General features: G+C 38.4%; 2 protein-coding genes and 1 non-coding gene across 6 annotated transcripts; 2 read left to right on the top strand and 1 right to left on the bottom strand.

Moving 5' to 3' along the window:
- Positions 1-2,800: 2,800 nt before the first annotated feature.
- TRNAA-CGC lies at positions 2,801-2,873 on the bottom strand. The gene has a single exon. It is a non-coding gene; the product is annotated as a tRNA-Ala (tRNA).
- Positions 2,874-2,924: 51 nt separating this feature from the next.
- Positions 2,925-6,904, top strand: LOC103967213 (wax ester synthase/diacylglycerol acyltransferase 11). 4 transcript variants are annotated; one of them, XM_048565326.1, is made up of 9 exons: positions 2,925-3,084; positions 3,263-3,506; positions 3,604-4,154; positions 4,424-5,023; positions 5,202-5,268; positions 5,487-5,599; positions 5,714-5,923; positions 6,033-6,170; positions 6,326-6,904. In XM_048565326.1, the coding sequence occupies exons 3-9, from the start codon at positions 3,927-3,929 to the stop codon at positions 6,491-6,493; spliced, it is 1,524 nt and encodes a 507-aa protein (XP_048421283.1). In that variant the 5' UTR covers positions 2,925-3,084; positions 3,263-3,506; positions 3,604-3,926; the 3' UTR covers positions 6,494-6,904. The 4 variants fall into 4 exon arrangements, with proteins under 4 accessions (XP_048421283.1, XP_048421285.1, XP_048421284.1 ...); XM_048565328.1 differs by having other exon boundaries at positions 3,263-4,154; positions 4,454-5,023; XM_048565327.1 differs by having other exon boundaries at positions 3,263-4,154; positions 5,490-5,599.
- A 901-nt stretch (positions 6,905-7,805) lies between these two features.
- Positions 7,806-10,278, top strand: LOC103948033 (protein BOBBER 1). Its single transcript, XM_009359021.3, has 6 exons — positions 7,806-8,371; positions 8,686-8,858; positions 9,058-9,106; positions 9,457-9,623; positions 9,826-9,909; positions 10,015-10,278. Exons 1-6 carry the CDS (start codon positions 7,942-7,944, stop codon positions 10,051-10,053), a joined length of 942 nt encoding a protein of 313 aa, XP_009357296.2. The 5' UTR covers positions 7,806-7,941; the 3' UTR covers positions 10,054-10,278.
- The last annotated feature ends 3,777 nt before the right edge of the window (positions 10,279-14,055 follow it).

Genomic DNA, 14,055 nt, shown 5'->3' with positions numbered 1-14,055 from the left:
ATATATATATATATATATATATATATATATATTTTTTTTTTTAATTTCGCGTTGGTTTTGTGGGGATACAATTTGACTATGAAGTGTGAACCAAACCAAAAGGCATCGAAATTATGGCTTTAGTTAATTTTAAAATTTTTAGGGCTAGTTTGAGTTTACTAAAATTTTTCTAAAAGCAAGTTAAAATTGTGTTAGTAAATAAAAAATAATATTTTTTTCCTTTGAAATCATGGATCTAAAACAGCAGAAAGTAGAAATCGCTCTACTCATGCTAGAAACCGCTCTATCCATGCTTCTTAAAAGCGTTTTTATAAAAAAAAAACTGGTGAACAGTAACAATTAATAAAACTTTCAGGGTGAGAACCTTACCCAGTCTCTTTCTCCAAAACCTGATACTTCTGCTGTGACGAAGAAGCATTTTGAAAAAAACGCACAGCAGTAACAATAAAATTAGTACAAGGTAGTTACATTGCTTTGAATACCATGGATGGATTGATGCTACACCAATACTTGCTCAGCTTTTAATATGTAAGACATTCCTCCCCGTATAAAAATTTAATTAAGTTTTGACGTGTGTGCAAGCATTTTCGCTTTGTATTTCCATGAGTTAATGGTTTACATATGTTTTAAACTGAAATTTTATACAATCAGTCAGTATGGTGAGGACCCAGTTACTTTGTTAAGATCTAGAAGCAAGATTTTGATTGGTATTGATATATACTATAAGAGCAGAAACGACATGACTTCCCCTACTTTTGCTGGTTTTAAATAATTGGATTGTTGCTTCCCATTTTGTCCATATTAATTAAGTGAAATCACATCAATTAGCAAAGCAAAAGGAAGGGGACACTCTTGCCAGGCGTTTGTGCGAATTAAAAGACCTCGATTTTACTAGGCAACTCAATTTCCCAAATAACAGAAAGTGGAAACTGCACAACGCGATTCGAGCAGATGTGGTTTCAAATGAACTTATAACACAGCGCCACGCTTACTTAAAATCAATTTGGTCGATGTACACGTAGGGAATTTCACAAGAGAAAAATTGATAGAGAAAACAGCTTCCACCCCTTGTTTTCCCTTTTGGCTAGATAGGTATATCACTGATCAGTCACAGGCTGATTAAGCTAATTAACTTCCATATAACTATAACAAGGATTAGTCTAATAAGTATAAGATAATCAAAGATTTGGATGCGTTCCTTTTGCTGCCTCTCGTGCTTGTCACACCCACATATATGCCAGTATGATGGTTATAAATGATGGAATATGATTCTCCCTTCTCTAAATCCTCATCCTCTCCATTCACCTCATATTTGAACGGACACGATTAAGCCACGTTAATATCTGAAGTTGACTTCTATATACAAAAAATAAAAAAGAGGAAAGTGAGAAAGGAAGAGACCGGAGGGAACTAGAGGAGATGAGAATTTGAGGGACGAGAATCCTTTTTCATAAATAATTGACCAAGTTGGCTTTTTTTTTTTTTTTTTAATAAGTACTTTTGGTCTGAGGACACCTCAAATTTTTGTACCTTTTTTTTTTAACGTTGGGATAAAACCGTTATCATCACTTGAAAATAATAAAAAGATAATATATTGTCAATAATATTGTGTGCAAATAGAAATAGGGAGATGGTACGTATTAGTACCAAGTTTTAATTAGTTAGTTAGAACTATTCAGACTTGACAAAACTCATGGATACAATTGTAGGACAACTGTCCACTATGTTGATTGAGAGATATCATATCAAGGACATTGAGAAATGGCTATGATTTCATAAAACAAAACTAAGAGGGGCTCAATGTTGGTGATAAGAAGCCATATAAACCATGTTATATGGTCGTCGTTTATGCGTTTAGTCATCCTCGGTGGCCAAACCTTTGCCAATCAAATGTGAGAGATTTTTCAATACCGGGAACATCGAGTACATCAAGTGTCATAATACAAGTGATTGAATACTTAAAAAAGAAATTTCTTGATCGCTTATATTATGATACTTGGTATACCAAACTTTATTCCGGACACACTAAAAATTCGATGCGAGAGAGAACAGAAGAAAATGACGAGGAAATGCATGGGCCATGCATGTTGAATTAATGCCGTAGTGGAAGACTGGAAGTTTGTTGTGCAGTACTTGGACCACATTGTGCGACAATATTACTAGTCAAACAAACACAATAATTATTGTACTTATTGGGCTCCTTTATTTTCATTACAGACAAGATAATTTACATAACATGATTTTGTATAATCTTAAACATAATGTTGGTGGACACCAATGTGCGATCGCTACTTTGACAGTTCACATAAAAAAGTGTTCTTTTATTTTTATTTATATTTTTTATTAATGAGAAATATGATATTTGAATTTAAGACGTTACGTAACATTATTAAGACGAACATCATCTGAAAATGAATTGAGAGGTATGTATGGAAAATGAGTAATTAGAAGATGACATTTGTCTGCCAATAATTAAGAAAATTGACAAGAGAAGAAAGAAGCATCTTAATGTGGAGTGATTCTTCAGTGTACTCAAACTACGATACGGTACATTAAATGTATACAAACAGTTGACACTTGAGTAATTAAACTTCTCCTTTATTATGTTATAATATTTACTGTATTGAACCGTATACACGACAAATTTCTTCTTAATGTGAACCAACCCAACAAGAATATCAGAGGGCCGAGCCCAGATTGATAAAAAAAAGTATTATATTATGGGCTCAGAAAGCCCCAAACTCAGAAAGAAGGGAGTGCCGAGCCCATATTGATAAAATAAAAAAAATCAAAAAAAAGATGGAGGTGCGGGGAATCGAACCCCGTGCCTCTCGCATGCGAAGCGAGCGCTCTACCATATGAGCTACACCCCCGAATGATAGTGGGTTAGTAACATACATATTTAAAGATTTTAACATTGAAGTTTCCCTGAGCCATTTGAAGTAAACCGACAGTTGTACCATAACATTTTTGAGCGTGAAACGCGCAGGCGGTGGGACGACTTCCATATTTCAAATTTGTCCCTTTTGTCAGACAACCAGACGAATTGGAGTTTCATCAGATTGGGGAGTTCGGAGGTCAAAGGTATTATGTTCTTAGATTTCTAGTCCTCGTGTTTTTTCCTTCCAAAATTTTCTTCTTTCAATTTTTCATGGCTTCAAATAAGTATAAAAATCGACCAGAAATTAATCCAATTTGATAAGCTTTTAGCTTCGTCTTAGCAAACTCCGTAATTTTTGTGAGTTTGGATCCAAATATGCAGGAACTGTTTGTTGGTTTTGATCCAAAAAGCTTGGAGTTTGAAGCGTTTTGTTTGTTGGAATCAGCAAACTTGGCTGAGTAGCCGGTGAGACGGGAAGAGGGTTGTGTGAGGGGAGTCTTGATTTTCATCTACATGATCAGACGGATGACGTGGTCCACTAAACAACTTAGAATATTTTTTCCAATTTCACGAAGGGAATTCCACACTTGATAGAGTTCGGGAGATTTTCGAACAAGAAAGCAAGGTAGTTAGTACTCATGATGTCAGTCTCTGCCGAATACAAGCCATGCAAAATTCTTCACGTCTCTGTACGAAAAAATGTGACTTTTACAGTTTTTCAGGACCACAAATTTGCAAATTTGCAGCGTCGCTTCAACAAACAGATTCAGAATTGTTTTCTCCATCTGGTCACGAGGGAAATTTTGGTAGTAATGCCTGACTAGGACGACTCTCACTCCAGCCGAAATCGAGTAGGTCAGATGGGATAAAAAAACGTTTTTCTCGTTTTACAACCTTGCATTTGTAGAAAATTTCAGATCTGCCCACCTACCTCTTTAATGAGGTGCTGTTTGCATGGTTAAAGCCACATGAGTACAAGTAGCAGAAGATTGTTTCACAAAAAACACCAAGGCTTGTGGAATAGTGAGAGAACAGACACAAGGATATGGAGCCAGAGGCAACTATGGCAGCTACCTGCAGCACTCATGAGGAGTCAAGCACGAAAGAAGATCATCATCGTCTGATTCTAAGTCCGGCGTCACGCTTGTTCCATTCCCCGCGGTTCAACTGTTACATCGTTATTATCATGGGACTCAAGACGAGGATCGATTCAAACGTTGTCAAAAATGGTTTGAAAGTCTTGCACAATCATCCGCGCTTCTCTTGCAGGCTGGTAAAAACAAACATTTCCATTCCGTACTGCTTGTTTGTTTGCTTGTTTTTTCCTTTCCGCATACGAAAATTACTTTAGGAGAAGACTCGCGAACAAGTGGGATGTCATTGTGGCAGTATTCTAACCTAATCAAGCACTTTCACGTGTTTAAACTGCGTGACATTGTTTGATTTGGTCCAGGATAACGCCACGGTTGTGTTCCAGTTGTAAGTACTTGATTGTTTTTAACTTCCCCCTCAGCTGCGGCATGCTAATAACGCTATATACAGTTGATAATTTACAGTTTTCTCTTGTATAAGGATGACAGAGGCGGAAAGAAGAGATGGATTCAAGTTTCGGTAAATCAAGAAGACCATGTTTTTGTTCCAACCTTGAATTCAAAAATAGAACATCCGGAGGAATTTGTAGAAAACTACATTTCCAACCTTACGGCATCACCTCTTGACCTTTCCAAGCCGTTGTGGGAGGTACATCTCCTCAACGTCAAAACCTCGAACGCAGAAGGGCTTGCAGTGATCCGGATGCACCACTCTATGGGAGATGGCGCGTCTCTCATGTCCCTTTTGCTAGCATGTACTAGAAAAACAACCGACCCGAATGAACTGCCTAGTGTTCCCACCCAGGAACGGGCGGATTCCTCAAGTGATCTGGGCTGGTTCTGGCGTTTCATGTTGGCTATTTGGTATGGTATCACACTGATAGCGAACACTTTGGTCGATATAATGTTGTTTATAGCAACACTTCTATTTTTGCAAGACACAGAAACTCCTATCAAAGGTTCATCTGATGTTCATCTAACCACTAAACGCTTCTTGCATCGGACTGTCAGTATGAATCACATAAAGCAAACGAAGAATGCGATGGGCACGGTATGTTGACAAATTCATGAATAATGCGTATACGGGCACGCTTGCACACACGCTTGTTTCGGAAAAGCTTCTAAAAACTAAAAATTGAAGCAGTGTATTAGTTTCATTCGTACATTTGTTTTTCTGAAAGTATGTGGTGTTACATTTAGTTTTTTTCTCACATTGGAACATTAACCAGACTGTCAATGATGTTGTATTGGGAGTGGCACAAGCGGGTCTCTCGCGCTATTTGAATCACAGATACAGTGAGTTTCCTTGGAATTGAATCATTAACATTGTCTTGTTAGTTGAGTTTTTGAGCAGATAATACCAGTAACATTGTTCTGTTAATTGAGTCATTAACACTTTTCTTCGTTTTTTGTTGCTAAGTTTCCACTGTTTTCAATTGTGAAGCATCTTCGAAATGTTTAGAGAAGTTCTAAACTCACGCATAAAGATTTCATTGTAACATTATTCTGTTTAGCAGGCCAAAATGTGCAAGATATAGGAACAAAGCAGAAAGGGAGTTATCTTCCGAAAAATATACACGTTAGAGCTAACATTCTCGTTAATTTAAGACCAACTGTTGGGATCCAGGTGATTAGCATATATACCATTCAGCAGTAGTTCAGGAATTTTTTCGCCACGAAAGATGCTTGGTTGGCCTAGCTCACATATACTGTTTTGTTTCTAATGTTAATTGCATAACAGGATCTGGCTGATATGATGGCTAAGAAGTCCAAGGTCAGGTGGGGTAATTGGATAGGTTATATCCTTATCCCCTTCACCATTGCTCTACAAGATGACCCGTTGGATTATGTTCGCGGAGCCAAAGCTGTCATTGATCGGAAAAAACATTCCCTCGAAGCTTTCTTCACACACCTGACTGCCAATCTCGTAATCAAAATAATAGGAGCTAAGGTACCAATAATTCCCTCTATTTCATCTAACATATTTTCGATTGGTTGGAGCAAAACTAGAATAGTTTCTAAGAATGTCCATATATATGTGTGTGTATGTGCGCGTGCAGGCAGCCGGAGTTATAGCACACAGAATTATTTCTCATTCTACGTTCTCATTCTCAAACTTGGTTGGTCCCCTGGAAGAAATTAGTTTTTACGGCCATCAAATAACTTTCATGTCTCCTCATGTTTACGGGCATCCTCACGTAAGTTCTCTTATAATTCATGCACAGAATTCTTCTTGATCACGAACTTGCCTCCGAAATCCACCAATTTAACTGCAGTCGAAGGGGAAAAAAACCGCAAACAACTGGTTCCATTTCGGATATGTTTATGTTCAATGTTGCTCATTATGCTGCAGGCATTGCATATGCATTGGCAAAGCTACGCGGATGAAATGACAGTTTGCTTAACTGTTGATCCGAATGTAATACCTGATCCTGAGAAGTTGTTGGACGATTTAGAGGAATCGCTTAAACTCATTAGTCACGCTGTCATGGAAAGAGGGCTCGCCGTGGAAGTTGTCTAGCGCGAAAGGTGGTGTGCAGTTTGTTGTGAACAGAGAGCAGAGTCAGTAGATGATCTAAGCTTTCTATTATGCGCATGGTGGAGTATTGACTTTCTGAGGTGCTTATGGACGTAAGTGTAAGCACAGCTCAAACAGCTACATGTGAAATGTGCTTCTCCTTGCTATTGTAAGCCGGGTAGTTGGCTCAACTTAGGTGTGATGTTTGTCTTTTTTTAGTTAGTTGATTTGAGCAGTCAATCTTGTGTTGGGGAGAATCGTTGATTCGCTTAGAGTCACTGTAATATCTCAGTTGCTCGAAAATGTTCATCTCCTTTTGTTGAATGCTTTGGCTGGATGTAGTAAAGGAGAGCTTTGATCTGTTATATGTAAAACCATTACACAGTGAAATGAAACCTGAATTTCTTCCCTTCACATATTACCTCTTTTTACCTAAATATGACGGGAAATTGGACTGGTTCTGTAAGAAATACTTACAAGTGATTTTTAAAAAGTGCTCCTAAAAGAAGTATCTACAAAATGCTTTTCAAAAAACGCTTCTATGATTCATAAAGAGTTTTTAATTTTTCTAGCAAACGGAGTTAGCAAATTTTCTATTATTAAGTCTTTCATTAATACTTGTACCTTCTTTTCATATTGAATTGTACTCGCGTCATATTTAAAGCAAAATATAATAAATCTGTTAAAATTCATGGGATGTGTTGTGTCAACATTAGATACTAGGGATGGGCATGGCCAGACCGGACCAAAATTGAATGGACCAGACCCGTTTGAAAATAAAACCGGGCGGGCTGGGGCGAGTAACAGAAAAATGAATGTTAGATTCGAGAGGGGTGAGAGCAAAAGTTAGTCAGTTTGGGAGAGAGAGATTGAGAGGAAGGAGAGTTACTGAGTCTAAGAATCGATGAAGAAGAATGAGATTCGAGAGGAAGGATTGGGAAAATTCAATCTGGGTATGGGAGAGAGAGATTGAAAAGGAGAAACGGAGAAACCAAGAAAGGGAAACTGTGTGTGAGAAGAATTGAATGGTTGTGTATAGAGTTCGGGCCAGGGACCCATGTATTTAGAAATTTGGACCCGCCCCACCCCGCTCGGTTTTGTGTATCAAATATATAGGTCCTGCCCCGAACCCGCCTAGAAGCGATAAGACCTGCCCCGACCCACGGGCCCAGAGCCCAAAACAATGGATTTTGGACTCGGATCAAATAAACTCGTAAGGGGCATTATCGTCTAATCACACGGGTTCCCAATAGAAGTTGGACTTGGAGTCTTGGAGTGTAGGACACGAGCTTCTGGAACTCTCTGCTCATCTCACCGACTGTAGCACGCAGTATCTATACACTAACTCCATCCTCCTCCCAAAACGCAAAAGCTTAAACCCTACACTGTACGCACACCAGACCCTCGAAATCGAAAGGCTCCGCTCAAATTCCCAAACTTTTATCGATTCCATGGCGATAATCTCCGACATCCAGGAGGAACAGAGCTCGCCCGAGACGAAGCCTTCACAGGCGTCGGCGGCGGCGTCGTCGTCGTCGTCGAAAGCGGCGACCTTTACCGCGAAGTTGGATCGCTCGAACCCTCTAGGGTTAGTGGAGAAGGTGTTGGAATTTCTTGCTAAGGAGAGCGATTTCTTCAAGAAGGAGACGGCGGAGAGGGAGGTCGCATCGATCGCGCGCGCCTTGAGGGAGAAGGAGAGGAAGAAGGAGGAGGAGGAGAGGAAGAAGGAGGAGGAGGAGAGGAAGAAGAGGAGGCAGGCGGAGGAAGAGAGGAAGAAGAAGGCGGAGGCGGAGAAGAAGTCGAGCGAGGAGCCGAAGGCGGAAGTTAAAAAGGAGGAAACTGTGGAGGAGGGTAAGAAAGAGGAGGAGAGTGGCTTGAGAGGTACCAAATCTTTTTCCTTTGCTTTAAATTTGATTAGAGTTCCACTTTCTTTTAGGGTTTAGTAATGATATATCTGAAATTTTAATTCTTTTATACATAAATTAAAAGGGGCGACCCCAAGCTAGGAACGTCTATCGTTCGCAGCCTTATCCTTGCTTTCAATGGAATAATGTGTCTTTGTTCTGTGAAAGATAAAAAGTTTGAATCTTTCAACCAATTTGATATGATTGTTCGCCAATGCCTGTTGGGATACAAGTGTTTTGGATATGTGTAAATTCTTGTTTTTCCTATTTAACACAAATCGATTTGAACAGTTCCGAACAAAGGGAATGGGCTGGATTTGGAGAAATACTCCTGGACGCAGAGCCTACAGGAGGTTAATGTTGTTATTCCCGTGCCGACTGGAACTAAATCTAGGTTCGTTGTGTGTGAGATCAAGAAGAATCATCTGAAGTTTGGACTGAAGGGGCAGCCTCCGATCATCGATGTAAGTCTTCTTTTGGATGGTTATTGACTTTTGAAATTAATGTCTATGAAACAGATTCCTAAAAAAAAAGAAAGAAAAACAATTAGATTTAGTAGGAAGATGGTTGTTCATGTGACTGATTTGAGACAACGGATGATTATCTTGTATATTCCGTTTAGTTTATGTTTCCATCGACTAAAGTAAGCCCTAATACTTGCAGGGTGAACTTTTTCAAGCTATCAAGCCTGATGATTGTTACTGGAGCATAGGTATATCAATTAACACTGTTCAACTTATTACTTATCATTTTGCTTATGTACAATGGAGTATAACACGCATTGAAAAATGTATCACTTTTCTAAATAGATAATAAAGTCATAATTACTTGGTGAATTGATCACATGGTGCTCTGTGCTTTACTCTTCAAGAAATTTTAAACACGTCGGAATGTTTAGCAGGGTTCCATGGTTATGAGTTTCACTCGATTTCCGCACTTGGTTTTTTAGGACGTAGTGTCTCGTAAATGCATGTATCATGTTTCTCTGATTTTCCTAATTGTAATCCATGGGTTTTTGAGCATATGAGCTAGTTGAATGCATAATATCCATGCTAATTGCAGAGGACCAGAATGCCGTCTCAATTCTTCTGACCAAGCACAACCAAATGGAGTGGTGGAAAAGTCTGGTGAAAGGGGATCCTGAGATCGACACTCAAAAGGTTGAGCCTGAGCCCAGCAAACTGTCTGACCTGGATTCTGAAACGCGCCAGACTGTTGAAAAGATGATGGTAATTCTCCCACTTCTGCTTTTCTCTGCATTTTGTTTTTCGCTGCTAGTAGTTATTAACCGAGGAACATCAGTGAAAGGCATTTTACTTGCTGTTTGGTCCGCCATGAGTTTATATGTTCACCATTCATGTTCACGTCACTGCCTATTTGTACATTTTGTTTCTTCATGGTTACTAAGAGGTGTATGTTTTGATTTTACAGTTTGACCAGAGACAGAAGCAGATGGGGCTCCCCACTAGCGAGGAGATGCAAAAGCAGGAAATCTTAAAGAAGTTCATGTCCGAGGTAATTTCTTGAGGCTCGTCTATGCTACTCATTCAATCAAGAAGGTTCCCTTTTGCAACCGGTATGCAAATTTGCTTACACTATTTATGTATCGTTCTGTTGCAGCATCCGGAGATGGACTTCTCAAGGGCCAAGATACAGTAAATCTGAGTTGTTCAGTTCGCAGACAGCTATTAACATTCGTGTTTGATCAGAAGGGAGAGAGGAAAAAGAACTTCGTTCAGCTACTGCTTAATATTGTTTTAGAAAACAAATGGATGTCATCGGTGTGCTGTCTTTTTACGGGTGTTTAGGGTGTCTAAATTGGCTCGAACGCTGTTAATATCGTGGGATCTGGTTCATTTCTGGATAATAGTTTGATTAGCATAACTTCTTGGTTTCCCTGCACATTTTATCGTTCGAGTTCGATTTGTTGCTTGAAGCGATTTCTTAGCATTGTTTTGGCAACAAGAGAGCCTGGGCTACCTGTAGCGTTGCCCTCTCCGCCTTTTTCTTTTTTGCATCTCTACCCCAGAAATAAGGCCTTTCTGGTGCATTTTGGGTCCCAACCCTAAACAATGAGGCTAAATAGACTCTTTTGGGCCTATCCTATAGGAGGTAACTTAAGACGCCATTTTCAGTTTTTTAATATTATGATTTAGTGATATTTGTCTTTACTCATAAGTAAAAGATTTTAGGTTTTATTCTTGCCAAATACGAGTTTGAACCATATTATTGCGAGATCACTGTGAGATTTAGCTCACTCCACTTTTTTAGTGTAGAGAATATTATTCATTTAAAAAAAAAAAAGAAGCTATTTGCAAATGGTTTGTAGGTCAAGTGGCTTATGTAGCAGGATGCGATGTCGTTTTGCAGTTGTATTTTTTTATTTTTGTCAAACAATAAATTTTGTTAGATTAATACCGATAAGGTTTAAATTTACGTCGTGAAGCAAGAGTTTTAACATTTTTTTTACCATTGTGGTAGAGGCCATTTTGCGGCTGTATTTCAGTCCGAATTGTAAGTTCTCACATGATTGTGGTTGCTTAATATTATTACAACAGTGTTAACTTAAAGGGTGAGTTTCTGCATCCAAGGTTCTGTGAAGTCGGGGAGGTCCAACCCCAAATGTCCGTTCTCCGTATACATGTCTTCTGACTTGGTGCATTCTTTGCGGTGATATCCGACCTAATTGTGCCATTTGGCATTCAAGACTTTGAGACGTGGATGCCTTAAAGTTTAGGTAGGGAATCTTTTCTGCAACGTTCTGCCATTTGGCATTAAAGACTTGCAATGGATGCCTCAAGGGTTTAGGGAGGTAAGCTTACGCGTTTTCTATGGACACGTCGAATTATTATGCGTTTTAACTTTTTAATGCAATGAGAAGCAAATAAATTATGCAGTTGTAGGTAAGCGAGCGAGGGACGTGTCGAAATTGTTCGACTTGGTCCCACGCTCGAGTATCCTTTTGACTTGAAATGTACCAGAGGGCACCGCAAGCTGCCACGTGCCCATAAATGCAACTTGGGTCACTCTCGGCTGTCCCTTTCCTTTAAAAGGTCGTGGGATCCCCCACAAATTGTCCTGTTGTGAGGGAGGGAGGGAGGTCACGTAACCCTATGGCCCCTAGAAAAGGACCCCCTTGTTTTATACTCTATTCATCCCTTTTGGGTTTGGGAGGGAGAGAAGGGACTTGCTCAATCGGGAGGACTTTGTTCCCCGCTACGACAATCACATTTCGCATGGTCCTCTGTGTCCCTTGTTGTGCTGGACATCCCCAACTGAATAGTAGTGAGCGCATGCCTCTCTGTATTGTTGTGCATCTTTTCTTTGAATTACGACGCGTGCATTTTTCAGTTTTGGTTTGACATGTTAGTGTTTTTGGAAAGAGTTAATATCTCCGTTACTTAAACCCTTGCTAGTTGCTAACCTGTGCCCTTGTTAATATCGAAAGATGATATCACAGGTCGTGTTACAATTCTAAATTGTGTTAATTAGGGTTGATGCCACTTGCATTTGATTAATTATCATTCCATGTGCAAACACAAGCTTTTGATTGTTTTGCTAGTGTGATGGTGCTAATGGCAATCGTTTTCGACAGGCCCTTTCCCTTGAAAGAATATGAAAAGGGGGCTTTAGCTGCCAAACCTTTTTCTTTTTAAAGTTTTATGTGCGTTGGGATATGTTGAGGCTTCTCTCTTTAAGTGGGATGTGTTTTAGTTTACTGCCATATTTAACTCTTTAGGTTGAAAATTCAACTTGATGAGAAAGCGATGCATTCTTACTCTTCCAACAGTTTCTCAGGCAAAGAGCCGATCGATTTAATTCTGGATTAATTAGCACTTGGACTAGTTTGAATGGTAGGGGTATTAGAAAAGAGTTGGGGATGTATATCTTCAGACTTTCAATTCAGTGATCCTAATTATTGAACTAACAAATACATTTTTGTGAAAGTAGCTGGGGCATCCTTTAATGCTCAAGATGCATAGCGTCGTCCCTAGATCGAGCTGACGCTTTGACCAGCTAATGTAGCACGATACTGAAGTGAAATGAAATTAAGAGAAATAAAAACTTAAATATAGGGGCAACTACTTGAAACCCCCAAAACCCCATCTCTAGCACCACTCTACAAATGCATAGAACTAGGAAAACAAGGGCTGAACAATCTCACAAGAGAAAGATTCTAAATTACATAAAGTAATATGATTCGCTAAAAAACTCCTTGGCTGTTATTAAATGCTACTGATTCATGTTAATCATTCATTTTATCCCAACGTTACACAAATGGAATGACCAACAGATATGCATCAATTATTCGTTTATGCAGTCCAAACTAGCTCTAGTTGGACTCAAACAATTGTATATTTCATCACAAAATTGCCCAAAGAAAATATTTTCTTTAATAAGATAACAATTTAGAAGAAAAGAAAAACTTTTTTATTTATTTATTTTTATTTTGAAAACTTGGTGAAAACGATCATTTTTTAAATCTCAGTTGCTAAAATGATTAATTTTCAATATTTCACCAATATTTGATCGATGTCTAGTCAATCTTTGATCGCTATATTGGTCATAATTGATCAATATTCATTTTAACAATTGAATTGAATTTATGATTACTTTAACTAGTTTTCCTTTCTTTTTTTTCTTCAAGTCCAAAAACCATTTTGTTCTTCTTCCAAAAACTTAAGTTATTTTCTTACACGAACTGTTAGATGATATTTCACAAATGGAATGACACACACATAACTTGGCATAAAACTCCAAATGGCTCAATAATGCGAAATGACACCTTATCTCTCTCGATGGCAAAGGACAACATGTCAATGGGAGGGAATCAGGTTAAAAGTTTAAAACTATATATATATATATATATGTATATATGTGTGTATATATATATATGTATATATATAATATAATATATTTATACACACACATGAATATGCATCCATTTCCCACTAAATAACTAGTTAATTTTCTTAATTAACTCATCAGAGTCTCACACAATAACATCTGCGCATGCATGCATGCATGCCGAATGATGCATTGCGTTGCACTGCATGCGCACTAGTTGTTAGGTTTTTGTATCTTCTTCTGCAAGTGGATCATCACAAACCCTATTAGGGTTGTCTGGATATGCAGTATATAGGAACTTGTACTGCAAATAGTTCGAGTATGACAACGTGTACTGCACCATGGAATGGTGCTACTTTTTCTGAAAGTGAGGCGGTACTCTGAATTGTGCCCTAAATTGAAACCCATTATTAGTCACGTTCATATGAACCGATGACGCGTACAGTTTCTAAAAATTTGGTCGCAACTCACCGAAACTTTATAATACTCGTAATATCTTATACTCCAAAATTATGAAAAGTTATAGGTGTAGTCAGAAGATATCTCTAAGTGTTTCATTCATCGCATGAAATATAGAATCTCTCCCGAAAACTATATATTACCTTTCTGATATAAATAACCTTGTTGCAAAAAAAAAAAAAAAAAGGGTTAGGGTCGTAGCTTCCAATGTTTGTAAGGCTTTTACAGTTTTGACAAAAATACAAATTAAAACATGGGAAAATTAGGTTTGCATTCTTTTTTTTGTTACTCCATTGATTAAAATCCTATTTATTTTCAATTTTTGATCAAGGTCCTTAGTATAAATAACATCAT

The sequence above is a fragment of a genome, unplaced genomic scaffold, assembly GCF_019419815.1.
Source record: "Pyrus x bretschneideri cultivar Hongxiangsu unplaced genomic scaffold, Pyrus_bretschneideri_v1 Contig4, whole genome shotgun sequence".
NCBI lineage: Eukaryota > Viridiplantae > Streptophyta > Magnoliopsida > Rosales > Rosaceae > Pyrus > Pyrus x bretschneideri.
This window is presented reverse-complemented; position numbering and strand designations above follow the sequence as displayed.

Coding starts and splice junctions, on each gene's coding strand:
- LOC103948033 (XM_009359021.3), top strand. CDS start 7,942: ATGGCGATAATCTCCGACATCCAGGAGGAACAGAGCTCGCCCGAGACG. Junction 9,107..9,456: donor TGATTGTTACTGGAGCATAG/GTATATCAATTA, acceptor TGCTAATTGCAG/AGGACCAGAATGCCGTCTCA. Junction 9,624..9,825: donor AGACTGTTGAAAAGATGATG/GTAATTCTCCCA, acceptor TTGATTTTACAG/TTTGACCAGAGACAGAAGCA.
- LOC103967213 (XM_048565326.1), top strand. CDS start 3,927: ATGGAGCCAGAGGCAACTATGGCAGCTACCTGCAGCACTCATGAGGAG. Junction 4,155..4,423: donor CGCGCTTCTCTTGCAGGCTG/GTAAAAACAAAC, acceptor CGCTATATACAG/TTGATAATTTACAGTTTTCT. Junction 5,600..5,713: donor GACCAACTGTTGGGATCCAG/GTGATTAGCATA, acceptor ATTGCATAACAG/GATCTGGCTGATATGATGGC.